This window comes from Panthera uncia, chromosome E1 (assembly GCF_023721935.1).
Source record: "Panthera uncia isolate 11264 chromosome E1, Puncia_PCG_1.0, whole genome shotgun sequence".
In the NCBI taxonomy this organism is placed as follows: Eukaryota; Metazoa; Chordata; class Mammalia; order Carnivora; family Felidae; genus Panthera; species Panthera uncia.
In genome coordinates, this window is record NC_064814.1 from 53,105,042 (window position 1) to 53,132,980 (window position 27,939).

The following is a 27,939-nucleotide window of genomic DNA, read 5'->3' on the forward strand; positions in this document are numbered from 1 at the left end:
CTGCACCGAGAGTCTCCTCTCGAAAAGCACGTCGCTGGGCATGACTGGTTGCCAGCAAGGTTAAAACACTTGAGTGCCAATAACGGGCTGTGACTAGGACCGCTACGGATCCTTGGCACAAGCAGACATCCTTGGTCACTCGGCCACACTCACCTGCAGAGGCATCTCGGGGTCGAATTCAAAGTGGGGGATGAGCTTGGACCAGGGCTCGAATTTCTTGGTCTCTGGGTCTATGTAGTAGTCAAAGACGGTTCCCTGGGAGGGAAACTTGACTGTCTTGAAATGCGCGAGCCACCACTTGCTGAACTCTTCCCGGTGGTCCGCAAGCTGCCAGAACAAAGCGGGTCAGGAGGCGAGGCTCTCCGGAGCTTTCGAAGCCTGGACAGACTGCCCGGCCGTTGGGCAGAAGGTCGGGGCCACGAAAGGCTTTGCGGACCTGCCTGATGGAGTGGCTTCTCCAGGAAGGATGCTCTTCCCTGGGGACCAGCCCTGATGAGGCGCATCAGTGCGGGGACACGAGTGCCACCGCTTGACCGTGGGGCTGAGTCCCCCTGGCACTGTGCATCTGAGACTCTTCACGGGGTGTGAGAACACGGAAAAGAGTGGGGTCCCATGACCGCAAGATGAAAAGACAGATCGACCCCCTTCCTCCCAGACCTCAGAGACCCAGCAACTCCAGGGTGGCGGTTAGGGACGGAACGGATAAAAATGGAGGCTGCTGGCACCTGGGGGGTGCAGGGTGGTGGCGTGAGAAGAGCCTCACCTCCTTCTGTGCCTCAGTGTCAGCTGTGAAATGAGCACCCCAGAAAAGAGAACTTCCAAGGACTCTGAAGGTCTTCCTTCAAGAGCTAAAATTTATTTTTTTTTAAGTTTATTTATTTTGAGAGAGACAGGGACAGTGCAAGTGGGGGAGGGGCAGACAGAGATAGACAGACAGACAGACAGAAACAGAATCCCAAGCAGGATCCGCTAGCCAGTGCAGAGCCTGATGCGTGGCTTGAACTCACGAAACCACGAGATCGTGACCTGAGTCGAAATCAAGAGTCGGACGCTTAACTGACTGAGCCACCCAGGTGCCCTAAGAGCTAAAATTTCTAAAACATAAGAGCAGCAGAGACAAAGCTAAACTGGTCTTTCTGACGGAAGGAATAGGTAGAGATACATGATTCACATACACGCGTGTTAGATCACGAGCCCCTCAGGGCTGCGCGCCCGGTATACTCAAATTATCTTACTATATGTTTTTTTAAAAAAAAGAAAAAAAAAGTCTGGTTTTTCTCAATACACCTTTAAAGGTTTTTAAATTGTTTCATATCTGGTCAAGTTGAGATTTTTAAGAACCTCATTTTTAATTTGTAATAAAAGTTTACCTAAAGATGTCTCTTTTTGGTAATGACAAACGTGTTTTTTAAAAAAAAAGAAAAAAAATTATCTTACTATAGGGGCGCCTGGGTGGCTCAGTCGGTTGAGCGTCCGACTTCGGCTCAGGTCACGATCTTGTGGTTGATGGGTTCGAGCCCCGCGTTGGGCTCCATGCTGACAGCTCAGAGCCTGGAGCCTGCTTCCAAGTCTGTGTCTCCCTCTCTCTCTGACCCTGCCCTGCTCATACTCTGTCTCTCTCTGTCTCAAAGATAAGTAAACATTAATTTTTTTTTTTTAATTATCTTACTATGTCCAAGCCAAAACATGCCAGACACGGGCACATGGATGCACGCGCCCATGCACGCACCCCATAACATACCCACGACTACTGGCAATAAGCCCATTCTTTGAGCATACAGACCTAGGAAAAATCCCCAAAAAGGAAACCTAAAAAGAGACCCAGACTGGACATTTTAGGGAAATGTTCCCGGAGGGTGGGACAGATGAGGAAGCTGGGCGTGTGGGCAGTGAATCTGGGCTTGCGGCCAGTGGGGCAGCTCACTTTGTTGCCTACTGGGTAAGTACGACTGAATTTTCTTGCTTTGGAATGAGAACAGAAACAAGTCCCGATACAGACGGACAGATCTGTGTGTTCTTATTCTGACATGAATTCAGATGAAGGGGGTGCGGGATCTTCTCAGTCGTGTGCTCTGCGACCAGAAGCCTTGGAGGAAAAAACCCATTTTTGACTCATGGATACAATCCTTCAAGATTTTCAACGTCCCTTAAAAACCGGATTGTAGATTTACGTGGAAAAACCAAGGCGAAGGTCACCTTTAGAAAAGAAAACAGGTTGCCGACTAATCTTTGACAAAGCAGTAAAGAATATCCAATGGAAAAAAGTCTCTTTAACAAATGGTGCTGGCAGAACCGGACAGCAACATGCAGAAGGTTGAAACTAGACCACTTTCTCACACCATTCACAAAAATAAACTGAAAATGGATAAAGGACCTGAATGTGAGACAGGAAACCATCAAAACCCTAGAGGAGAAAGCAGGAAAAAACCTCTATGACCTCAGCCGCAGCAATTTCTTACTTGACACATCCCCAAAGGCAAGGGAATTAAAAGCAAAAATGAACTGTTGGGACCTCATGAAGATAAAAGCAAAGGAAACAATCAACAAAACTAAAAGGCAACCAACGGAATGGGAAAAGGTATTTGCAAATGACATATCGGACAAAGGGCTAGTATTCAAAATCTATAAAGAGCTCACCAAGCTTCACACCCGAAAAACAAATAATCCAGTGAAGAAATGGGCAGAAGACATGAATAGACACTTCTCTAAAGAAGACATCCAGATGGCCAACAGGCACATGAAAAGATGCTCAACATCGCTCCTCATCATGGAAATACAAATCAAAACCACACTCAGATATCACCTCACGCCAGTCAGAGTGGCCAAAATGAACAAATCAGGAGACTATAGATGCTGGTGAGGATGTGGAGAAACGGGAACCCTCTTGCACTGTTGGTGGGAATGCAAACTGGTGCAGCCGCTCTGGAAAACAGGGTGGAGGAGGTTCCTCAAAAAATTAAAAATAGACCTACCCTATGACCCAGCAATAGCACTGCTAGGAATTTACCCACAGGATACAGGAGTACTGATGCACAGGGGCACTTGTACCCCAATGTTTATAGCAGTGCTTTCAACAATAGCCAAATCATGGAAAGAGCCTAAATGTCCATCAACTGACGAATGGATAAAGAAATTGTGGTTTATATACACAATGGAGTACTACGTGGCAATGAGAAAGAATGAAATATGGCCCTTTGTAGCAACGTGGATGGAACTGGAGAGTGTGATGCTAAGTGAAATAAGCCATACAGAGAAAGACAGATACCATATGTGTTCAGTCTTATGTGGATCCTGAGAAACTTAACAGAAACCCATGGGGGAGGGGAAGGAAAAAAAAAAGAGGTTAGAGTGGGAGAGAGCCAAAGCATAAGAGACTCTTAAAAACTGAGAACTGAGGGTTGATGGGGGGTGGGAGGGAGGGGAGGGTGGGTGATGGGTATTGAGGAGGGCACCTTTTGGGATGAGCACTGGGTGTTGTATGGAAACCAATTTGACAATAAATTTCATATATTTAAAAATAAATAAATAAATAAATAATCTGAAATGAAATAAAATAAAATAAAATAAAATAAAATAAAATAAAATAAAATAAAATTCACTCTAATAAGAAAAAAAAAAAGAAAACAGGTTGGGTGCATCTTCTCCTTCCGCCACCAAGGCCATTTGGAGCTCCGTGGTCAGTTAACGGCCACGCCGTGGGCTGGGCCACACCAACATCGCCTCATCCCTGTAACCCAGCACTTGGCCTCACCTCCACCATAATTGGACGCTAAACACAAGGTCACCTCTGCTGAGTCATCCAACAGCTCTTTCTCAGTTCAGCTCTCTGGATGTCTCTGCAGCAGTGACCTTAAGGAAGAGGTGACCTTCAGAAATCCCCATTGCCTTTGGATCTAGACAGTCCTGCGGTCCCCCCTCCCTTTACTGTCCTCTGAACTTGACGACACTAAGGTGCACCCGTGCACCATAGAAGACCTTGGGCTGTAACATCACCTCATCTGATCCTCCCCGGCTCCCAGGAAGCCTGGCGAGGGCAAATGACTCCTATTTTATATATGAAAAGACCACAACTCAGAAGGCTCCACTTCCAAAGCACATGGCAGAGCTGGGTGCCGAACCCAGGCTTCCGGTCTCCAGAGCACGTGCTCTCCGAGAGGTCACTTCCTTCTGAGAGGCCACTACCCATGATCCCCTGCAAAGTCCTTTAGGGAGAACCTCCTCCAGCACCAAGTTCTTTTGCTTTTGCAGCTGGCACTCAGGTACGGGCTGCATGCTGAATTCGTGCTTTGCTTTAATGACAGCTTTTCAAACATTAAGCACCACTGGTGTTCCTGACGTGAATTCTTTGGCCAACTTCCTATCTTGCTATTTACAGCGCTATTTTTGGTGTTTGGCTTGAATGCAGGTTGGGTAGGGGTCTTGGGCATTCCCTGCTGCTAAAAGCTTTCTCCCGTGTCCTTTCCCCATGTGCGAGCATGGCCACCTACAGTTTCAAGTGCTCCGGGACACCTGGGAGGACGCTTTCTCCTGGGCTTTTTAAAAAGAGTTGAGTGGATTTAAAATGTATTCGGACACAGAAAAATTGACTAAGAGTCTTCATCCTGACTGCCCCCACCCCGCCACTGCCTACTAAGCACTGAAACGGGGGAGAAGCCCGACAGTGGTTGCTGTCTGACATTTCAGCAGCTGAAAGTCAGGGTGTGCATTTGATGGAAAGAAGTGACCTATGCCTTCTGGATCTCTGGACTTGGTGAGGTCTCGTCCACCCTGCCGGAGTCCTTGCCTCCAAGAAGCAGTCCACGGAGAAGCTCCAAGGACTGCAGGAGGCAGTGTGAGATTCTCAGACGCCCAATTCCCAGTTTCAGGCATTGTCCTGCCCTGGGGAATTCCCCCTTTCCCACCAGGATCTGGAGAGGGGAGGGACAGGGAGAGGGAGAAAGGCACACGTCCCAGGAGCTTGGGAGAGCTGCTTTCTGAATGTGGACCACAAAAGAGCATGCTAGGGAGCGGAGGGAGGTAGGGTGGATGCTAGCAGCCAGGGTCTGTGAAAACGAAAGAGAAACTAGTTATTAGTTCTAAATTAATTGTTGGGGCGCCTGGGTGGTTCAGTCGGTTAAGCGTCCAACTCCTGGTTTCGGCTCAGGTCATGATCTCACGGTTCGTGAGATCGAGCCCCACGTCGGGCTCTGTGCTGACAGCATCGAGCCTGCTTGGGATTCTGTCTCTCTCTCTCTCTCTCTCTCCCTCTCTTTCTGCCTCTCCTCCCTTCGAAATAAATAAATAAACATTTAAAAAATAAATTCATTGCAAATTCTCCCAGCTTGCCGCCATTTTGGATTCTAGAACATGGCTTTGCCCTGGGAGACTGACGCTTTTTACCTCTCTCCTCGGAAGAGCCCCACATCAACCCAGACTGGAAAGAGTAAATCATAACTCTCCACCCACCGTGGGTCTGTTTGACCCCTTGCTGTGAGGGGGGCACCAGACACTTGCTATGAAACTGAATATTCACGGTGCGAGAATATGAATAATAAGCACATAACGTGTGCCAGCACGATTTAACCCAAAGAGCTCTGCACATATCTGTGTCGGACGATCAGAACAGTATCCTTTCCTTGACTCCTCATGACCACCCTAGATGCTGTGCATTGCTGTCCTCACCCCTGCCTCTGTACACACGTGAGCAGCAAGGTAGAGAGAGGTGAAGCCATTTGTCCAAAGCCCCCCAGTATCAAGTGGCAAAGTTACAATTCGAAAGCAGAGTCCGTGTCTGAAGCCCCTATAATGACCCTGCCTGATTGCTAGAGTCGGCTGTAAAGGACTGGGTTGCCCAACCTTGGAAGTGAGGTTTCTAGATAGAGAACTTTTCATTTGGAAGAAACTAAGCCAACAGAACGTCTGGGAATATAGGAAGGGTTAAAGAGTAGGACGCCACTGGGGCGCCTGGGTGGCTCAGTCGGTTAAGCAACTGACTTCGGCTCAGGTCATGGTGTCACAGTTTGTGGGTTCGAGCCCCGCGTCAGGCTCTGTGCTGACAGCTCGGAGCCTGGAGCCTGCTTGGGATTCTGTGTCTTCCTGTCTTTCTGCCCCTTCCCTGCTTGCACTCTGTCTCTCAAAAATAAAAAAAAACACTTAATTTCTCTTTTTAAAAAGAATAGGATGCCAAGATACCCCAAGCCAACATCCCTTCCCCTAAACATGAGGCTACAGGGAGCCAGAACCATGAGATAAATACTGATTTGGTTTCCCACCCCTAGATGTCAATTAACCTTTGGTCCAAGCTTCTGTGGACAGTGCTGGCTAACACTCTGGCCGGGGACGGAGTTGTACGTGCTTGTTCTGGAACGCTAAAGGGATTCCTCCCTCTCAAGCCTCTACAGCACAGCATCGTTCCGTCTATAAAACACATCCCCTTGCAAAGTAGCGTACTTATACCGCCAGTTGTTCCAAAACACCGTGGCTTTCCACGACATCGGATGCACCACCAACCCAAAAGGCAAGAGCTCAAAACCTAGCCCGATCTCATCGGTCTCGCTCCAAAGGGCCCTTCTGTGGGGACCGACGTCTCTGGCAGAGCGACGGATAGATAACAAAACAGCCCGATGCCTTCAGATTGATTCTGACATTCCTCGGTCCTGTTTTCCGCATCTTTGCTGGAACGCTGGTTTTGGCCACGGCGGACTTGCACGTGGGCGTCAAGCCCGGCATCTCCTCTTACCTGATCTTGGGCCATTGCTCCGCCGAAAGCCCAGATGGCGGCAAACACGAAATAGAGCTCGTAGGTTTCCTTGGGGCAGTCTGCAGGGATGTCCTCTGTGGTCAGGAGACACTCGAGAAGGTAGCACAGCATCTGAACCATGCTCTGCTCCGGGATTGGAATCGTCTTCTTGAATCTGCAGGGACAGACCCAGAGATGCTCTTTGACATACGGGCTTCTCTCCTAGAGGCTTGCTGGACAGTCTCGGCACCCACTTGTTTTGGGGGCACTCGTGACCTGTCAGGATCCCTGGGATTACGAGGTGCTACCAAAGCCTTTGTTCTCACCGCCTACTTTTGGGTCAGCTCTCCCGACCAAGAAGGGGCCCGTGGTGCTCCGAGAAGGTCCCTTCTCATCACCCTTCCCTCCGATACCCTCCCCCGCTGCTCTTCCCTTCTCTGAACAGTGACCGCCCCCCTCAGTCCTCAGGGAGTACAGGCCACTGCGACGGAACAAGGAACCATTCCGGTTTCCCCGAGTGTCAAAAGCCCTCCCAGAGTCAGCGCAGTGCTGAGGCTGGTCCTTCCCTGCCTTTGGCTCAAAGAAGTTCCCTCAAATCAAACACACACACTGAAGACGTTTCCTCGGGAACCCGAGTCTTACGGGCGGGGAGGCAGAGTGGGCCCGGACAGCTGCTTATTATAGATACAATCATGACTTACTTGACGGAGCTCGTCTTCTGAAAATACGCCTCACTCTTCCGTGGCCTAGTTTTTGTACTTAAAAATTTGTTTTGTTTTTGTTTTACTGATTCAAGTTTATAGATTTATTATGTGAGTGTGAGTGTGTGTGTGTGTGTGTGTGTGTGAGAGAGAGAGAGAGAGAGAGAGAGAGAGAGAACAAGCAGGGGAGAGGCAGAGAGCTGGGGACAGTGGATTCGAAGCAGGCTCCGGGCTGACTGTAGAGAGCCCGACGTGGGGCTCGAACTCACAAACCCCGAAGCCGGCCGCTCAACCGACTGAGCCACGCAGGCGCCCCAAGAGTCTGATTTCAAACCTGCCACGCTTAGGGTAACGAGGCCATGCCAGTACCAGCCGTTAAGACCCTTCCTGCCCTTGCTCTCCTCTGTCCCCTTTCGATCTGAGGGGTCAGAAGCTACAGCTGGTGATGGGTGGGGGGCGGGGACCAGAGGAGTAAGGAGAGAAGCTGTTGGGGACTCCCCCACCCTCGCCACTGCAGGTGGACGGCAGGAAGCGGGCCTGAGCGGGGTGGGGGTGGAGGTGGGGGCAGGAGAAGCCTTCCTCGTAAATGGAGTTTGGTTTTTAAAGTTTTCACATGTTCGTGACCGGAAGCAACAACACGCCTTCTTGCAGAATGACCAGAAAAGTCACGAATGTGGCCCCAGATTCCCTCCGGGTTGGGGGCGGGGCGGGAGCAGAACCAGCTGCACAAAACAGCTCTGAAGGCTCGGCGGGACACAAAAGCTGCTGTACCATCATCCCTTGTGCGGCCCGCTTGTTCAACGTGAAGACTATCGTGCACACGCCCCACAGCCTGGTGGTATCGGGGCCAACGTTAATTAGCACCCAAGCCGTGGCCGCGTTTCTTCCTCGATGGCCACAGAGTTAGAGGAGATCGGGTGAGCGGCCTCTGGATGCACAGAATACACTCAGCATCCTCACAGCTTGGTGAAGAGGCTTGTACACATGCTCGTATGCTTGCACACTCGTGCACACACTCATGTACACACAGACGCGCGCGCACACACACACACACACACACACACACACACACAGAGTTTAGCATCTCTTCTTCTAATTGTCCAGAGAGGGAAATGGCCTAACTCTTAGAGACAGGTTGTATCGGGCAAGGGGCGGGGCATGCGGCAGGACAGGGGGCGCGGGGGTCCCTTCCACCTCGGCCCCCACGCCGGCCAGCTCTGCTCCACCCCGGGGCGCCACAGGCCAGTGAACCACAGAGTCAGGGGTCGTTCTGAGCAGCGGCCTCAATTTCCCGGAAACGCAGTCCTGGCGTTTGTTGACTTGTTGAATGTTTGGGAACGATGGGTCCCTGAGTCACGTCGCCTCCCCGGCACCGACCTCGGATGGCTGGGCTGGGCTCAACTACGAGGCCGGGCGCAACTACGAGGCCGGGCGCCTGACACCCAGAAGGACGCGTCCACTGGCAAGAAAGCGGGTTGCAAACCTCGGACCGCCCCCCCACTCTGTGGACACGTGTAATATTCTCGCTGGAGGCAAGAACAAACATTAAACAAACATTAAAAATAAATAAATAGTCACCTTCCGTGTTTCCCGGCCTACCTGGTTCTGAGTGTGTCTAAGCAGGTCGGGAGGTACTTGTCAAACAGGATGGTGAGGTTGGCTCTCTCTGTCTGGACTTCCCTCTTGTCAATCCAGCTACTCACGGGAGGGTTCCAGCCCAGGTCCGTGGGATTGATGTACAGGATTCCTGGGAACGTCAAGAATTTGGTTACGTTTCCATAAATGCCACTATATTCCTCAGCCCACGGAGTTACTTTCTCTGTGTAGAAAACATACAGAGGACTGGACTTCAAAGAAACAGAGGCCTGGCCGAGGTCTGAGAGGGTAAGTAGGATTGCTACCCGATGGCCTGAGAAGAGCTGAGAGAAAGCAGTGTTGCCAAGGATCGTAGGGCCAAGTCTAGGCTCAGGAGGAAACCGGAGCCTGTGGACGTGACCTTATTCAGCAAAAGGGCCTTCCTTTGCACATGTGATTAGGGATCTCCTGACGGAATCATCTTAGATTATGTGCGTGGGACATTTATAAGTGTCCCTATAAGAGACAGAAGAGACAAGACACACACAGCGGAGAAGGACGCGTGGATATGGAGGTGGGGGTTGGAGTCATGGGGCCGCCAGCCTGAGCGGGAAGAAGCAAAGGCAGGTTCTCCCCTAGGGAGGGAATCAACGTCTGTTGTCTTAGAAGCCATCGAGTTCATGGTGACTTATAACAGCGGCCCTAGGACATGAATAGATACAGAGAGAGACTATTCTCCTGCCCGCGTTCATAGCCTCAGCACGGGTTCCTGGAAGGAACTCTGGTGTTACAGTAGACATCAAATCCCCTCTCCTGTGCCCCAGTCTGTGCCCATCAGTTTGGCCGTGGAGCCAGAGGTTAAGTTAAGGTATGAAGTTGTCATTTCTCACCAGGAGGTAGTAAGAACTTCGATGCTGGGTTGTCACCACTGCCGTGGAGGCTAGAACTGGCCTACAAGGAGCCTCGTTCCAGGCACTTCTGTGCACAGGACAGTTGTCCAGCTCAGGGACCCTTTCCTTCCCATCTCTGAATGAAGAAAATCCCATGGCCCTGGCCTGGGAGCGCCTGGCCACCCTCGTGGACACCGACTCGGGCTGGGAATCAGGTCAGAGTTTCCCATGATGCACAGGCGGCTCCCGTTCGGACCTTCCTTGGGAGACAGCCACATCACACGTGATGCCAGAGGCGCCTGTGTTCAAGGGCGCGGCTCTGCAGGTTTTCTCGTTTCCTGGGGGATACCTGCTCTGGAGACCGTTGCTGGGGTGGCCGTGCGCAGGTGGCTGATCTCAAACAGCAGCCTCATCGTGGGACTCAGGGGGATCCTCTCGTTGCTTGCCAGGGTCAGCACCTGGCAACAGGGAGGGACACGCCAAGGTAGGAAGGAGTGAGGACACGTGATCAGCTGGGGTTGGGGGGTGGGGTGGGGGTCTCTGGATTTGGCTGATTATTCCTGGTAGGGATTAAGGATGATTATTTTCCTCTTTATGATAAGTATTTTCGAAATTTTCTACAAGAATCCTCTATCCCCTTTCCTATTGCCCCCCTGTGACCTCCATCCTTGTGTGTGTAAATGCATCCAAAAAAAAAATCAACTCTATAAAAAGTTTAAATGGATGCCAATGATTTGAATGAGCTAGACCATATGGAATAACAAAGTTATTAAAAAAAAAAGAGTTCAGGGGCTCCTGGGTGGTTCAGTTGGTTGAGCGTCTCACTCTTGGTTTCAGCTCAGGTCATGATCTCACAGTTTTGTGGGTTTGAGCCCCAAATCGGGCTCTGAGCTGAGAGCGTGGAGCCTGCTTGGGATTCTCTCTCTCTCTCTCTCTCTCTCTCTCTCTCTCTCTCTGCCCCTCCCCAGATCATGTGGTCTCTGTCTTTCTCAAAATATATAAATAAAATTTTAAAAAATGAAAAGAAAAGAGAAGAGCTTAGGCTTCATTGAAATTGCCATTTCTTTTAAAGTAGTCCCTCTAGCGAAGGGGGGTGAAGGGTGGGCAAAGGGGGTGAAGGGGAGAGAGATACAGGCTTTCAGCTATGGAACCGGTAAGTCACAGGATGAGAGGCACAGCGCAGGGAATATAGCTAATGCCACTGTGATAGCATCGTATGGTGGTAGTGTTGTCTCTAATGGAGAGGGCTGTCCAGCCACCATGTCGTGCACCTGAAACTCACGTAACATCGTGTGTCAACTGCACTACAATAAAAAATAAGTAAAGTAGTCCTTCCGGGCGAGCGCACATTTATTTTAATGGTTCTATAAATGTCGAAACCATCCCAACGCTTCCAACCCTAATGTACCTTCTGAACAAATTCAGGAGCCACCACTTTATTGGTACGAGATTTCCTGGTTTACGAAAAATAAAACATACTCTCCACGGATCAAGGTTTGCCACCATGGAGGACGCCCGACAGGCTCGGAATGTTTCTGACCTTCAGTGTCCTTATTTACAAGAGAGCAAAAACTTAAGAAAGAAGATTTGAATAGATGACTTCAGATTCCTTCCAGCTCTGAGTTTTAAATTAACCTACATGCAGAAGATCGTGAAGACAGTTACAACAATGCTAAAAATGCAGTGAGCATGTGAGTACGCATACATCCGGTAGTTATGTGATAAAGCCGTTGACTACCTTATGGTGGCCATCATTTTTACAATATACACATATTTCAAATCAGCACCTTGCACGCTTTAAACTTACACAATGTTCTATGTTGATTAGATCTCAGTAAACCTGGGGGAAATTAAAGAAAAAAAAAAACAACCCCTGTAGCAATTCCTTACTCGGGGCCAGCCCTTGTGGGGGATCGAGATTTCCAAATGGGCCCGGGGGGACTGGTTTCCTGGATGATTAGGGATGGCCTGGGCATTTCCCTATGCCCGTGATACCTTGTTATCATCCATGACGGTGTTCAGAGACTCAATCCACATTGGATCTATGTCGCCATCCAGTAAGATCCACTTGGGCCCATCGTGGGTGATGTTGGCAAGCTCCCGCATGATGGAAGAGAAGAGTCCTGAAAGGAAGTACGGACAGCTTACCATCCACCTCATCATCAGTCCTATTTCTCGTCAGACAGCCTTTCCCTCTTGGCTACAACACCCAGAAGAAGGTGTAAATGGAAGAGACAGGTCAGGACTGGATTTGGATTTTGATCTATGGAAAATCTGATAGTGAGTGCTAAGATGCTCCTTTCTCCGTGCTTCTGTCTGACTTTTAAGAACAAGAGCAAAATGAAAACAAAATCTGATGGTCTGGCTTGGGTGACGAGAGGCCCTAAGAATCATTTCAATAGGCAACTGGGACATGACAGAATTACCTTAAAGCTTTTTAGGTAAGGTTTCATCCTTTGTGATTACAGCCCAGGCTTTGAGAGAAGGGCCAATGTGAATCTAACTGGCATCACACAAAATTTATCTCTTAATTTGTAAAGAATCTATTTTCGTGATATTAAGCTTTCCTAATCAATAACGTGGTATGTGTTTTTCATTTCTTCCAACGTTTCTTCGTGTTCCTTCATAAAGTTTTACAGTATTTTCATTCGATGCACCTCTTTGGCTAAATGTATTCCTAAATAATTCATAGTTTTATTGCTATTGTGAATGGCTTTTTTTTTTCTGTATTGCCCTTTTCAGCCAGCACAGAGAAAAGCTATCAAATTCTATGTATTTATTGTATGCTTAGTTACCTTCAGTAAATTTTTTTTTATTTTTTGAAAGAGAGAGAGAGAGACAGACAGACAGACAGACAGAGCACATGCAGGGGAGGGGCAGAGAGAGAGGGAGACACAGAATCCAAAGCAGGCGCCAGGCTCTGAGCCATCAGCACAGAGCCCGATGCTGGGCTCAAACCCACAGACTGTGAGATCATGACCTGAGCCGAAGTCAGATGCTTAACTGACTGAGCCACCCAGGCACCCCTTTAGTAAATTTTCATATTAATTTTAGTGATTCTTTTTTTTCAAAATGTCTCCTGAATTTTCTAGGTACAAAGTTGTATAATCAGCAAGATAATTATTTTTTTCCTTTCCTCTAACTTATACTACCTATTCCATTTTCTTGTCTTACTGCATTGTCTACAATCCCACACCAAGCCATGCTGAATAATAAGGTTGGTAATCGTTCTCCCTGTATTATCCCTGATTTTAATGGAAATGGCTTTAGCTCCTCATCATTCAGAATGCCTTTGTCCCCTCTTTTGGCTTTAAAGATTTATTGATAAAGATTTAGATTTATTATATTTAAGGGATTTCCTTCTATTCCTATTTTACTTAGAATTCTTAAATTAGGGGGGCGCCTGGGTGGCTAAGTCGGTTAAGCGGCCGACTTCGGCTCAGATCATGTTCTCGCGGTCCGTGAGTTCGAGCCCCGCATCGGGCTCTGTGCTGACAGCTCAGAGCCTGGAGCCCGTTTCAGATTCTGTGTCTCCCTCTCTCTGACCCTCCCCCATTCATGCTCTGTCTCTCTCTGTCTCAAAAATAAATAAACGTTAAAAAATTTTTTTTAAAAATTAGGAACAGCTACTGAATTTTTAGCGCCTGTTTACTTTGATAGAGAGAGCGAGTGAGCGAGTTGGGACAGGGCAGAATGAGAGAGAGAGAGAGAGAGAGAGAGAGAATCTTAAGCAGGCTCCGTGCTCAGCATGGAGCCCAACACAGGGCTCAATCCCACAACCCTGCTAGGATCATGACCTCAGCCAAAATCAAGAGTTGGACGCTCAACCAACTAAGCCACCCAGGTGCCCCCTGAATCTATATTAGTAAGTGAAATTGGGCTGTTTTTGGTTCTACATAAAGGTTGATATCAAGGTTATTCTGGTTTTATAAAATGAACTGAGAGGTGTCCTTTTTTATCATTTTGGAATTTTTTTTCCCCGCTCTTTTTAAATTTTCCTTTTCACCCATTTACTCGTTTTCTGTTTCCTGTTGAGTGAACTTCCTTAATATTATAATTTGCTAAAGGATCATTTTTCTCCTAGTTTTCCTAACATGTATCATATAATTAAGTGATCTCTTCCATTTTAATCTTTATTTGCTCTTACAGCTACTAATTCTTAATCAGCTACATTTTACTCTTTTTCCTCCCATCAGTCATGCTCACAGCGGGCTTCTGGTCTTTACAAAGAATCCATAAGCACGTTTTATTTATCCTATAATTTCTTTGTTCCTTCCCATTAATTTCAGATTGTATCTTTATTAAGTTTCTTCTTCCCCATTCTCTTCAGCTTCAGTCTATCAGTCTGAATAATTTCTTATGATAGACACTGACTTCCTTCATTTCTAGACCACCTTCAAAAATAAAAGTCTAGAGCTCCTGTCTGTTGGTTTCAGACATGACCCTGTTGTTTTCTGTATGTTCTTTTTACTGCTTCTGAGAAGGGATGCCGTGTATTTTTTTTTTTTCTTTCATCTAGGGGTTAAGTGAGCATCTCCTGATGTGTAAGCAGCACAATTATTTTTGGCCACTTTCTTGTCTGTTTCTACTTCTCTTGCATTATTATCAGACAATGTGGCTTGGAAACAGATACTTTTCAATTCACTGCAGTTTCTTCTGGACCCAATTAAACTTCAAATTTTTGTAAATGTCCCATGAACCGACCAAGAACAGGATATTTTCTACTTACAAGATGCCAATGTTCTAAAACTAGGTGTTATATTGAGTTTGATGACGTATTTTTTTCAATTTCTCTCAGAGTATGCTTATTTTTCTGTTACAGGATCTATCTAGTTTTGAACAAGAGAAAGTAATGTTATCTATCACATTTCTATTTTTATCAAGCTTCCCTAGAAAATGTTAAAATGTTGCCTTCCATCTACATGGACGTTCTTTTTTCGTGAATACAGATTTATGATTATTATAGATCTTCCTTGCCAACGTCTCCAGATTTGATGAATACTGTATGTTTAATAAAATTTTAATTAAAATTCCCACAGAGCTTAAAGTCTGAATTATATTATGCGAGCTTAAATTTAATACGGAATACTAAGTGCCTGGGACCAGCCAAGAAAATTACAAGAGAATATTGAGGAGACTTATGTCATCAGACATTAAAATGTTATAAAATGATTATGAACAAGGGTGCCTGGGTGGCTCAGTCAGTTAAGCGTCCGACTCTTGGTTTCAGCTCAGGGCATGATCTCACAGTTTGTGAGTTTGAGCCCCACATAGGGCTCTGTGATGACAGCACCGAGCCTGCTTGAAATTCTCTTTCTTTCTCTGCCCCTCCCCCGCTGTTTCTCAAAATAAACAAACAAACATTAAAATGACTGTGAACGGAGTAGAATCATAATTTGTATAGGATTAGATAAATAACGAGTGGACAGAATAGAAAACTCAGAATTGGATCCCGGCGTATAAAACAGGCTGGTATTTACATTCAGGAAGAAAGGATGGTTTGCTTAATGAGCGGTCCTGCCACTTTCAATTATCCATTTGGAAGAAAATAAAGTTGATTCTCTATCTTACCTCACACCAAGCTCCAAAATAAATTCCAGATGGATAAAAAAAAAAGGTTCATGTAAAAATAATGTTTAGGACCACATTTATGATACTGTATCTACTGCTGAGCATGAGAGAGCGTAATAAACCAAACAGGAATCCCAGGTGCTAAAAAGAATGGGCAGACAAAATTTTGTCTTTTAAAAAGTGGATGGTAGGGGCGCCTGGGTGGCGCAGTCGGTTGAGCGTCCGACTTCAGCCAGGTCACGATCTCGCGGTCTGTGAGTTCAAGCCCCGCGTCGGGCTCTGGGCTGATGGCTCAGAGCCTGGAGCCTGTTTCCGATTCTGTGTCTCCCTCTCTCTCTGCCCCTCCCCCGTTCATGCTCTGCCTCTCTCTGTCCCAAAAATAAATAAAAAACGTTGAAAAAAAAATTAAAAAAAAAAAGTGGATGGTAAATATGTCATGAAGTGCCTGTAGACAAATGGTAGAAACCATTAGCAATGCACCCAACAGATACAGGGGTAATATCTCTGACGTATAAAGAATGCGTACAAGCGGAGAAGAAAATCGTAAGTGGAAAGAAAATCACAAGAGTCCATTACTAAGGCCAGTAAGGAGGAAAAAAATGCTAAGCCTCATTAAGGGTCAGTGAAATAAAAATCGGACAGGTTGCCCATCAAACCCCCTTGTTCTAGGCCCCTGACTGAGGGCCCTAAACGAGAGGAATCCAGGCAGCCAGACCATGATGCAGTCAGACACTGAGACAGGAGGAGGGAGCTGAGAGGTCCTCATTCTGGAAGCCACGTGGGTTTTACAAAGAGGTCCTATGGGCTCAGAGTTTTCTTTTCAGCTCTCTCCCAGTGACAGTGCCTCCTTCTGGCATCTACCAGTGATTCTTAAATCTTAGAAGGCGACCCCGGGCTTAGTACTAAGGGAACTGGGATTTGGGACCCTTTGAATCGCTAGAGAAGGGATCGTGGTTCTGGGTCCCGCCCGCAGTGGTGATGAATGGCGTCTTCTGTAGTGATGTCTCCCCATCACTCCTGGGGCTGTGCCGATAGGAACAGGTGTCCACTGTGAGACGCTACAGCATTTTGGGGAATGAGCTGCGGGCCTCCCCATCCCGCCCGCGTATTCATTCCACCTGCCAAGCAATGAGCGGACTCCGACTTGTGCTCTAAAGGCTCAGAACCCTGGCTGAGAATGCCTGCCTCGTCTCTCCTCTTTCGATGCCCTCTCTCACGGAGCAGCTGGAAGGGTCCCCAAGGAAAGAGACTATCCCAAGGGCTGAGGTTCCCCTCTGAGCCCACATCAGTGCCTTCCTTTCTCTGATTCTTTTCACCTCCTTCTCCCACTCTGTACAGAGCGGGCCAGCGTCCTTCCCTCTGAAGTTTGCCCCTGGCTGTAGACTCAAGCCTGCCCATGGTCTTACCATCCTTCCATTCTCTGGTAGCTGGATTGATGACACCAAAGAGCTCATCGTTTGTGACTGCTTTGGGGTTGAGGTCCACCCAGACAGGGCGACGCTTCATGATCTGATGGGTCTTGTGCAAGGATTTGAGCACCTGAGACTTGCCGGCCCCAGCGTTGCCCACCACGAACACCGAGTGCCGCACTGCCAGGAGCTCCTCCAGCTGGGCCACCTGGGGAGACACGACGTTTATCAGCCAAAGGGACCAACCTCTGCACTTGCATCCCAAGCGCTCATCCGTGGGGCCAGGCTGGTCCCCAAGGTGAGACCCGATGTCAACAGAGGAAGGGATCCGAGCGAGGGGTCCTAAGTGTGGGGGCAACGTACTTGCTCGTCATTCAGTCGTATAATTATTAGTCACCAACTAAGTGCCGGAGAGTGGGGCAGGCGGAGGGAGGTTCAGAGAGGACGTCCCTGGCCTCCTCCGTGAGCTTCTAGGCTAATGGGGAAGCATAATGGTTTGCCGTGATCAAGGGATTTGTGAAGTGCCATGGGAACAGATAGGAAGAAACAGTTGATTTTGTACAGATAGAGGGAACAAGAAAGGCTTCACAGAGGAGGGGGGATTTGAACTGGGCTCCAGGGGTGGGTTTGCCAAGAAGATGAATAGTGGGGGTGGGGGGAATATTCCAAGCAGAGGTAAGGGTACAGACAAAGGCTTGTGGTGTGACAGAGCACGATGTGGGTGGCCAGATGTTTTGATGAGCCTGGAGTCAAGGAGTCCCTTGGGGACAACGGTGGCACTGGAGCCCTTACGGCTCTTGTTCTGGCTTGCCTCCAGCCTGGCCTTTCCACACCGTTGTGGGGGTACATCCCCTGGAATGAAAATCTGATCACGTCACTGCCATCACTCTGTCCCTTTAGTGGCTCTCCAGAGCTTTGGTGAGGAAACCCCAAATCCTCAGACTGGCTGACAAGGTCCTTTTGCAGATGGGCCCAAGTCAGCTTCCGGTCCATCTCCCCTCCCCCCAGCACGCACATTCCAGGGAGACAACTGGGATTCTTTAACGATGTTCTTTCCCGAGTCTGCACCTTTCAAGACAGGGTACTTTTGATTCAGACCTTCTCCTTTCTCCTGCTTCTTCTGCCCAGACCTGGACGTCCCTCAGCCTGTAGGTACCTACATTCTGGTACTCATCAGTGCCGCAGGGGTTACTCCTCTCCCTATGAGATTCTAAGCCCATTGAAGGCAGGCTAGGAGGGATTTCTCATCTTTTTTTAAAAAAGTTTTTAATGTTTATTTTTGAGAGAAAGAGGGAGGGAGAGAGAGAGCGAGCAGGGAGGGGCACAGAGAGAGGGAGACCCAGAATCCGAAGCAGGCTCCAGGCTCTGAGCTGTCAGCACAGAGCCCGACACGGGGCTTGAACTCACAAACCATGAGATCATGACCTAAGCCAAAGTTAGATGCTTAACCAACTGAGCCACCCAGGCACCCCATGAATTTATCTTTTTACTTCCAGTGTCTAGCAGAGAATCTGGCAAACACCAAGCATTGAACAAGTATTTGCTGAAAATGGGAAGGATGGTTGGAAGGGCCGGGCAGCCCCTATTGTGAAAGGTCTTATACATCTTGGGCTAAGATGTTCAAACTTTAATATAGATCAAGCGTATTTTATTAAAATTTTTTTTAAGTTTATTTATTTTTGAGAGGGGGGCGGGGCAGAGAGAACATTGAGCAGGGGAGAGACAGGGAAAGAGGGAGAGAGAGAATCCCAGGCAGGCTCTGCACCGTCAGCATGGAGCCTGATGTGGGGCTCGATCTCATGAACTGTGAGATCATGACCTGAACTGAAGTCGGACACTCAACTGACTGAGCCACCCAGGCACCTCTAGATCAACTATATTTTGCACTATAAGATCCTTAATGGCTGAGTTAAGTAAACCGAAGAGGTAATGTACTGGATATTGACACAACAGTGGAACAATACAAAGATTTTTCCCCATACGTTTTATTTATTTCCCGTTTTTCAAAAATGATAAAAAGTAATTGCTCTAATTTTTTTTTTTTAATTTGAGAGAGACAGAGAGAGCACAAGCAGGGGAGAGGTGCAGAAGGAGACAGGAAGAGGGAGAGAGGAAGACAGAAGAAGAGGGAGGGAGAAGGAAAAGAGAGAGACAGGGAGGGAGGGAGAATCTCAAGCAGCCTCTACACTCAGTGCAGAGCCTGACGCAGGGCTCAGTCCCACAACCCTGGGATCATGACCTGAGCCGAAATCGAGAGTCAGATGCTTAATGGACTGAGCCACCCAGGAGCCCATAATTTGTCTATTTTAAAACAATTAAGTGATACAGGTGTTAAAATGAGTTCTGGGGGATCAGGAGGAGAGCGGCACTACTGAGCTCACTATAAAGGTAGTGGATGAGTGGCTGTTTGGGGAGCAAGATGATTAGCTTCCACTGTGGCAGACTGATTTACTGAGATACTGAGTTTTGCTCTCCATGGAATCCATATTTTTCTCTCCTCTGTCCCCAGCTGTTGCTAGAACTCTGAGTCAGGGCCCAAAAGCACCCAAAAGGGGATTCTCAATGCTGGCTCTCGTTCGCGTCCTTCAGGGACTTAACGCAGGATCTTTCCAGATAAGGAGAGTGTTGGGAAGGGCCTGTGGGAGCTGCCATCTAAAGCTAATATATGGAGGCAAGAGAGTCGGCCACGTGAAGATCTCTGGGTGATGTTCCAGGTAGGGGGACAGTGAGTACAAAACCCTCAGGTTTCAGCTGTGAGCCTGGAGGGCTCAAGGAACAGAAAAGAAAGGTGGGGTGGGGAAGAGTGTAAGGTAAGAGTGGTAAGCAGAGGTCAGATGTGCAGGAACGGGGACTTGGAATTGTATTCTTTTTTTGTTTGTTTAGTTTTTTTTTTTTTTTTGAGAGAGACAGAGGGAGAGAATGAGAGGGGGAGGGGCAGAAAAACAGGGAGACACAGAGTCTGAAGCAGGCTCCCGGCTCCGAGCTGTCAGTACAGAGCCTCATACGGGGCTCGAACCCATGAACCGTGAGATCGTGAACTGAGCCGAAGTTGGACACTTAACTAAGCCACCGAGGCGTCCCAGAATTTTATTCTAAGTACAACAGAAAGCATTTGAAGGATTTAAGCATGAAACTGGCCCGAGGGCATTGCATTAAAAAAATGAAGGAGGGGAAAACGGAGCCCTGGTTATCGAACTGAGACTGTCTTCTATTCCATCATTTCTTTTTCCCATGAACAACTTCTGACTGCTTCCCTGATCCTGAAAGACTTACAATCACTCTCTAGTTCTATTGACTTCTTTTTATTCACTTCTACAGTGTTACTGAGATAGAATTCAAGTACCATAAAACTCACCCTTTTAAAGTGTACCATTCGATGCTTTCGAGCATATTCACGGGACTGTACAACTGTCACCACCATTAAGACAATTTCTTCACTCCAAAAGGAAAAACCATACCATGAGTAGCCCCTCCTTATCCTCTGACTCCTACCTCAGCTCTGGCAGCCCTTGATATACATTCTGCCTCTATAGACTATTCTGGGCACTTCATACAAACAGATCTAGAACAATATGTGGTATTTTGTGGATGGCCTCGTTTACTCATGACGTTTCCAAGGCTCATCTGTGCTGTGGTGCATACCAGCCCTTCCTTCCTTTATGGTTGAATCAAATTCCACTGTGTAGGTGGGTCACAGTTTGATTATCTGTGTATCAACCGATGGATGGGTCATTTCTATTCTCCAACTATTATGAATCTATCAGCTTTTGACAGTATCCCTGTCCTTCCCTTTCTCTCCTATCTTCAGCCAGATGCATTATACCCTTACATTGGTATGTTTGATAATAGTTATATGTCATTCTATCCATATATCTAGACCTTCTCTATTTTCTGGGATTGTAAGGGTTGAAGACCAATCATGACTTGTGTTTTTATGGCCATAGAGATTTTTCATTGCAGAAGAAAGTAGTTGCCTGGAATGTGTTGTGTTCTCTATGAGCCTGGTGTCATGACCTGACACATGATGTTCTCAGCATTAACCCATGGATACTCTTTTCTTACACTCCATATGTTGATCAATATCAGGTTCTGTTTACTTAAAAAAAATTGGGGGGGCGCCTGGGTGGCTCAGTCAGTTAGGCGTCTGGGCGTCTGACTTCGGCTCAAGTCATGATCTCACAGTTTCTGGGTTTGAGCCCCATGTTGGGCTCTGTGTTGACATCTCAGAGCCTGGAGCCTGCTTTGGATTCTCTGTCTCCCTCTCTCTCTCTGCTCCTCCCCCACACATGCCGTCTCTGTCAAAAATAAAATAAAACATTAAAAAAAAATTTTTTTAATTGGGGGATGCCTGGGTGGCTCAGTCACTCAAGCATCCAACTCTTGATTTGGCTCAGGTCATGATCTCCTGGTTTGACCCCGTGTTGGGCTCTGTGCTGACAGCATGGGACCTGCTTAGAATTCTCTCCCCGCCTCTTCTCTGTCTCTCAAAATAAATAAATAAATATTCAGAAAAGTTTCAGACCATGACTTTTTTCTCTTGGTGTTCTAATTGCTTTCCTTTTTCTTTGTTAAAATAAAAGACATTTGCCTTAGAAGTTTAATAAAATTGCATAAACTTTCATCATGATGATCTATTCTTGCTTGAGCGTATCCATTTTGAGGTCTTTTGTTGGAGACTGTGAACTTCCTGCCCTGATTTGGATGGATTGCTTTCTAGGTCTGCTGACAGCTATAATGCTAAGGTTTCTTTTTCTGATTCTTGATGTTTTGAAACCCATGGCGTTATTATTTTTCACCCTCAGTTTTCCATAGTATGTCTTCAAGTACCATTCAAAAGGGTGCATAACCCCGATGTCTATAGCAGCATTATTTACAATGGCCAAGATATGGAAGCAACCCGAATGTCCACTGATGGAGGAAATGGATAAAGATGTGGTATACACATACAATGGGATGTTACTCAGCCATAAAAAAGAATGAAATCTTGCCATTTGCAGTGATGTGGACAGAGCTAGAGAACATAACACTAAGTGAAATAAGTCAGTCAGAGGAAGACAAATACCGTATGATCTCACTCAAACATGGAATTTGAGACACAAATGAGTAAAGGGAATAAAAGGAGACAAATCAAGAAACAGACTCTTAGCTATAGAGAACATACTGATGGCTACCAGCGGGGAGGTGGCCGGGGGGATGGGTGAAGTCAGGGATGGGGGTTAAGGGGGGCACGTTAGTGATGAGCATCGGGTGATGTATGGGAAGTGCTGAATCAATATATTGTTGTATACCTGAGACTAATATTACACTGTATGTCAACTGGAATTAAAAACAATTTTTTTAACATTTATTTTGGAGAGACAGAGACAGAGCATGAGCAGGGGAGGGGCAGAAAGAGAGGGAGGCACAGAATCTGAAGCAGGCTCCAGGCTCCGAGCTGTCAGCACAGAGCCCGACACGGGGCTCGAACCCACGCACCGTGAGATCATGACCTGAGCCGAAGTTGGATGCTCACCTGACTGAGCCACCCAGGTGCCCCTCAACTGGAATTTAAATACAAACAAAACCAAACATCTGTTTCTCCAGCTCTAGAAAGTTCTTTCTAAAATTCCCATTGGTCACACGTTGCATAACCTAGATCAATCTTCTCTGTTATCCGGACTCTTGCATTTTCGGTCTCTTTGTACATCTTATCTATTGTATTGTTATACACACATTATATCTACATAAATAAAGACATAAGTATCTCTTATCCTTATAAAACACATATATTGAGGGGTGCCTGGGTGGCTCAGTCAGTTAAGCATTTGACTTCGGCTCAGGTCATGATCTCACGGCTGTGAGTTTGAGCTTCGCGTCGGGCTCTGTGCTGACAGCTTGGAACCTGGAGCCTGCTTCAGATTCTGTGTCTTCCCCTCTCTCTGCCCCTCCCCTGCTCATGCTCTGTCTCTCTCTCCTTCAAAAATAAATAACCATTTTTTAAAAAATTAAAAAAATATATATATATTGAATAAAAACAAATGTATATAAAAATGCATTTTTAAAATTACACACATCCATACGTAATTTCCTCCTGGGGTATTTCCTTGACTTCCCCTTCCAATCCCCTTACTGAATTTTGTGTTATCAATGATACAATTACGCATTTCAAAGAGCTCTTTACAATTCTTTGATGGTTCTTTTTACTTATTTATTTTTACAGCATCTCATTCCATTTTTATGGGTATCATTTTCCTAATTTCCTTCAAGGATACTAATTAGAACTTTCAAAATGTTCTCCTCCTTACTTGCACTGGAGTCAGCTGCTCTGTGTGTGTGTGTGTGTGTGTGTGTGTGTGTGGTATGAGCATGTGCGTGTGTGGGGGGGTGTCTGTCAGCTTGCCTTTGTCTCTTGTGCTGTTGGCTTTCTCCAGCATCCGATGAGCCTCAAGTTTAAATGAAGATCGCTGCCCTGCGTTTTCAAGGAGGCTGGGCAGGTGGATACGCTCGGGGTGCCTTCCCGAGATGGGAGCTCGCGGACGTATGCACACGTGGACCATAGACCTTGCAGGTGAGTAAGCAGGTGACTGGCCTTCAGGCTGAGGGGCCCCGAGTGGAATAGACAGGCCATAAACTGGGGCACCAACACCCCAAGAGCAGATATAGCCGCCCCCTCCAAGAGTTTATTAGATTACTTTAGACTTTAGATTTATTTAGATTACTCTAGAATTAGATTACTTTAGACTTTTCCTTCTGGCTGCGGGTTAAATGCCTGGCTGTATGTGGTCTGCCTTCTTGGGAATTTGGAACTAGAAGGCAGAGCTGGGAGAAGAGTGTGGGGAACCAGGTGGCAAAATTATAAGGGAAACAGACTTAATGGTCCCCCTTTGGCTGTTGCTGGTTCTTCTTCTCACCCCTGCCCTCCTTCACGACCAACTCCAAGCCCAGAGCTTCCCTCCGGGGTCCGCTTGGGTGGACTGGCCCCCTCGGGGTGGATTCTGGCCTGTAGCCCCTCCTGCCCTGTGTGATCTGTCCACCTGCTTTCATCCTGTTTCCAGGAACTGATGGAACCATCTCCTTCTAGTTTCCACACTCCTTATTCCTTTTTCTTAAAAAAAAAAAAAAAAAAAAAAAGAACGTATACTATCGCTTTTCAGGGGATCTCAGGATGACATCTCAATCCAGAGCCTCACGAGGTATCTCTGATGAACTGACTTTCAGGAGTTCAGGTGGAAGGCGCAGATGAAAAGTGGGTGGGAGACAGCATGTTTTAACAGGGAGAATCTGTCTTATCAGAGGAGCAGAAAGCAATCATGAAAAAGGAGAGAGAAAGAAGGGGCAGAACGGGGGCCAGCTGAGTAGGAAAAAATGTAGCAAGTGGCAAAGTAGGGTCATGTTGCCTCAGCAGACTCGCAGAGCGTCCAGGAAGATGTGGACAGTTCTGATGCTGGGACATCAGCCCCAGAGCCCTACATAGCAGCAGCCTCGTCGGATTTACCTCCCCTCTGAGGATCGGAGCCCTTACGAGGAAAGCCCTTGGTCTGGCATTCAAGGCCCCCCATATCGTGCTGCCATATGACCCTTCGAGTCCTACTGCTCCCTCCCGGGCCCCGCTACCTTTTTCCTAGTGACACCGGACTTCTTGCCAGTGCTCACACCGTCTCTGTGTTTCCCCGTCTAGCCCTTCACCGACACTTTTCTTCTACCTGGAAGGCCTTCAAGCCCACCTCTACCTTGAAAAAGTCTATCCGCCACACTTGGGAGGAGGGAGGTTGGGTGTGGGGACAGACAGGCAAAACACAGTCACAGCTGTGAAGGACCAGGTAAAGTTTTGCTTTCCTCTGTGAAATGTAATCTCAGAGATGCCAGCAGACACCAATTTGCAATTCTATTTATATACAGCCGCCGGGGCTTAATCTCAACCAATTGTATTGTATTCCATGCTAGAAAAGCCTCCTGGAGGCTTTTATGGCGCCCCAGGGCATAGAAGGAACAAGGCCCCCTAGTCCATTAACGTCCTCAAGGGGGAGCACGTTCTCGCTCATGAAACCCTCAGTGGCAGATCCTGCAGAAGTAATGGCCGTCCAGCTTCCTCATCTGTAAAGTATCTCACCTGCTCCGTCGGCCTCGGTGGTTGGAGGGGGGGCAGGGGAGGGTCAGATGTGATACATAAAGTAAGACACCTGTGAGCTCTCAAGCAGCGTTCACAGAATTCCTAAAGATATCACTGCACAGGAAAACAATCCAGCCATGCTCCTGTACCCTGGGACCCTCTCTTGTGGCACCTGTCACACCCTGTTTCAAGGTACATTCAAGGTACTTGTGGGCAGATACATCTACTGAAACAACAGTCACGCCTCCTGAAAACGTGACTGTCTGCAAAGGTGCTCAGTAAAAATAACAGACTGACGGAAAAACGGGATTGGGGCGGACCAGTCAAAAGGGACAGAACTTAGAGGGGAGCCTGGGCGGCTCAGTCGGGCGGGCATTCGACTTCGGCTCAGGTCATGATCTCATGGTTTGTGAGTCTGAGCCCCACGTCGGGCTCTGTGCTGATGGCTCAGAGCCTGGAGCCTGCTTCGGATTCTGTGTCTCCCTCTCTCTCTCTCTGCCCCTCCCCTGCTTGTACTCTGTCTCTCAAAAGTAAATAAATGTTAAAACATTTTTTTAAAAAGTGCAGAACTTTGTATCCAAAGCCTGAAAAATTTTGACAATGCATCCTAATCCTAGTAAAAATGTTAGCACAGTTAAATCGCTAGAGCGTTTGCTCCTTGCCTCATCTTGGCCAATCTTTTCTCTCTCTTGCACGCTATCTTTCTCAATGTTTTTATATTATTTATATATTTTATTTATAAACCACGGTTTACAGTTCATTGTGCAACTTTTCTTAGAAATTTCTACACCCAACATGAGGCTCGAACTCCCGACCTCAAGATTAAGAGTCACACGCTCCTCTGACTGAGCCAGCCAGGTGCCCCTATTTTTTTTTTTCATAGGATTTTTAAAAAGTAATCTCTATGCCCAGTGTGGGGCTCGAACTTGCAACCCTGTGATCAGGAGTTCCAGGCTCCACAGACTGGGCCAGCCAGGTGCCCCAACTGGGGTACTTGTGTGCTTCCTTTTCCAAGAGGTAGGTCATGGGCGCACTCACTTCTAATAAAGACCATTTTAATCATGATTAAAGATCTGTTCTAGACAGAGCCTTTCTCTTTAATCCACTGTTTTAATCAAGGAGAGAAATGTCTTCACCTGTCCTGAGCATCCTCCAGAAAATAGTAGAAACCACCATGGCTCCAAAGGCCTCGAAACCTATTATACTTTCCCTGAAGTTTCAGATTTTTTTTCCCTGAAACTCTATACGTACTGGTAAGCAGACTCATTTTCTGTTGCTGCTCTAACAAATTACCACAAAAGTATTGGCTTGAAACAACCCAAAGTCATTATCTCATAGCTTAGGTGGTCAGAAGTCCAAAGTGGGTCTCACAAAGTGGGGCAACAAGGTGTTGACAGGGCCCATCCCTTCTGGGGCCTTCTATGGGAGCATCCATTCCTTTCCTTTTCCAGCATCTAGACGCCTCCCACATTTCCTGGTGCGTGGCCCCCTCCTCCACCTTCAAAGTCAGTAATGGCTGGTGGAATTTTAACTATGGAGTTACCTGGACACACGTCCTCCAGTGTCCCTGTTTCACTTACAACGACCACCGTCATGGGGCACTTGGGTGGTCCAGTTGGTCAAGTGTCCAACTCTTGGTTTTGGCTCAGATCACGATCTCACAGTTGGTGAGTTCTAGCCCTGCATCGGGTTGTGTGCCTACAGCGTGGAACCTGCTTGGGATTCTCTGTTTCTGCCCCTCCCCCACTGGTGCGATCTCTCTCTCTCTGTCTCTCTCTCTCTCTCTCTCAAAATAAATAAACTTAAATCTTAAAGACCACCACGATTATATAGGGCCACCTAGGTAACCCATGATCATCCTCCCGTCTTAAGGTCAGCCCGTTAGCAGCCTTCATTCCACCTGCAGCCCTCATCTCCCCTTGCCATGTAACATAACGTACATCCTGGGGACTGGGCTGCAGACATTATCCTGCCTGCCACCCTCAGGGTTTGTTTGTTCTTCTTCCTTTAATTGTGAGAAAGCTTGCCCCTGACCACTTCAGAACATTCACAAGCCCGGAAAACTGCCTAAGAACCAGCATGACTTCCAATTTCATCATTGCTCTGAAATCACGTCTGAAGTAGTTCACGGGAAAATAACACGCGCAGCAGCAGCGGAACGGCTCGTGTTCCTCTGCCGGATCGTGAGCCTTCTGATGGCAGGGCCCCGTCCTTCCCTCGGGTTCCCCACCACACATTCCGCACGGTGGGTGCCCCAGTAAAGAGCTCTTGAAACGAATTCCTACTGGGTAGATACATATTTGTACATCTAAGGCAACCCTTTGGATTGAGGATGACCCATCATCCAAGAAAAGCGTTGAGCGACAAGAAGAACTTGGGAGGGAGAAACCCCATGTACCTTGAGAACAAAGTTGTCCTCGGCCTGGAGTTTCAGCTCCACCACGGCCTTCCGAACCAAGGCTTCGAAGTTGAGGTCTCTCCTCCGAGGGACATCCAGGGCAGGAAAGAGGTCCCCAATCAGGCCCATGAACACTGGCACATCATCGGTCACGATCTTGGGGATGTTGAAGTCTCTCAGGGAGCGCATCAGGACCTGGTCCTCGGGGCGGTCAGGGTCTCCTCGCTTCAGGGATCCCGCCACCACCAGCACCGACTTGATGGCCCGCAGGCCCCAGTCATAGTGGTCCTGAGGGAAGGCGGCACAGGTCAGGCCAGAGTCGCTGGGATGCAGAGCGCCACGTGCCCGTGCTGGCGTCCACACAATTACCAGCGGGTCACTTCCGAGGCCAAGGCAGAGGCACAGGGCAAGACCAATGACACGGAACATCAGGGTCACAGATGATGACAAAGCAGACCCAGAGCATCTCGGAGGGCTGGGGGTCAGAGAAACCAAACAGAACCACTTCCCGACCCACCTGGCTTCTCCTTGTACATTCAGAGAGCTGAAGGGTATCCGGGAGGCAGCCATGTTGGCTTAGATATGGCG

General features: G+C 47.7%; 2 protein-coding genes across 2 annotated transcripts; both read right to left on the reverse strand.

Moving 5' to 3' along the window:
- Positions 1-107: 107 nt before the first annotated feature.
- LOC125926161 (dynein axonemal heavy chain 9-like) lies at positions 108-10,040 on the reverse strand. Its single transcript, XM_049635353.1, has 4 exons — positions 9,885-10,040; positions 9,019-9,266; positions 6,719-6,893; positions 108-327 (listed from the first exon to the last, which is right to left on the reverse strand). The coding sequence occupies exons 1-4, from the start codon at positions 10,038-10,040 to the stop codon at positions 136-138; spliced, it is 771 nt and encodes a 256-aa protein (XP_049491310.1). The 3' UTR covers positions 108-135.
- A 60-nt stretch (positions 10,041-10,100) lies between these two features.
- On the reverse strand, positions 10,101-27,921 carry LOC125926162 (dynein axonemal heavy chain 9-like). Its single transcript, XM_049635354.1, has 5 exons — positions 27,352-27,921; positions 16,862-17,072; positions 11,880-12,007; positions 10,234-10,342; positions 10,101-10,144 (listed from the first exon to the last, which is right to left on the reverse strand). Exons 1-5 carry the CDS (start codon positions 27,919-27,921, stop codon positions 10,101-10,103), a joined length of 1,062 nt encoding a protein of 353 aa, XP_049491311.1.
- Between the last annotated feature and the right edge of the window lie 18 nt (positions 27,922-27,939).

Excerpts from the sequence above, each read along its gene's own strand:
- LOC125926162 (XM_049635354.1), bottom strand. The coding sequence starts at position 27,921 with ATGGCTGCCTCCCGGATACCCTTCAGCTCTCTGAATGTACAAGGAGAA. Across the intron at positions 12,008-16,861 it reads TACCAGAGAATGGAAGGATG|GACTCTTCTCTTCCATCATG; the intron begins GTAAGACCATGG and ends ACTTCCTTTCAG. Across the intron at positions 10,343-11,879 it reads CCGTCATGGATGATAACAAG|GTGCTGACCCTGGCAAGCAA; the intron begins GTATCACGGGCA and ends CCCTGTTGCCAG.
- LOC125926161 (XM_049635353.1), bottom strand. The coding sequence starts at position 10,040 with ATGGGATTTTCTTCATTCAGAGATGGGAAGGAAAGGGTCCCTGAGCTG. Across the intron at positions 9,267-9,884 it reads GAAGTTCTTACTACCTCCTG|TCCAGTCCTCTGTATGTTTT; the intron begins GTGAGAAATGAC and ends GTTTCTTTGAAG. Across the intron at positions 328-6,718 it reads GAGCAATGGCCCAAGATCAG|CTTGCGGACCACCGGGAAGA; the intron begins GTAAGAGGAGAT and ends TTGTTCTGGCAG.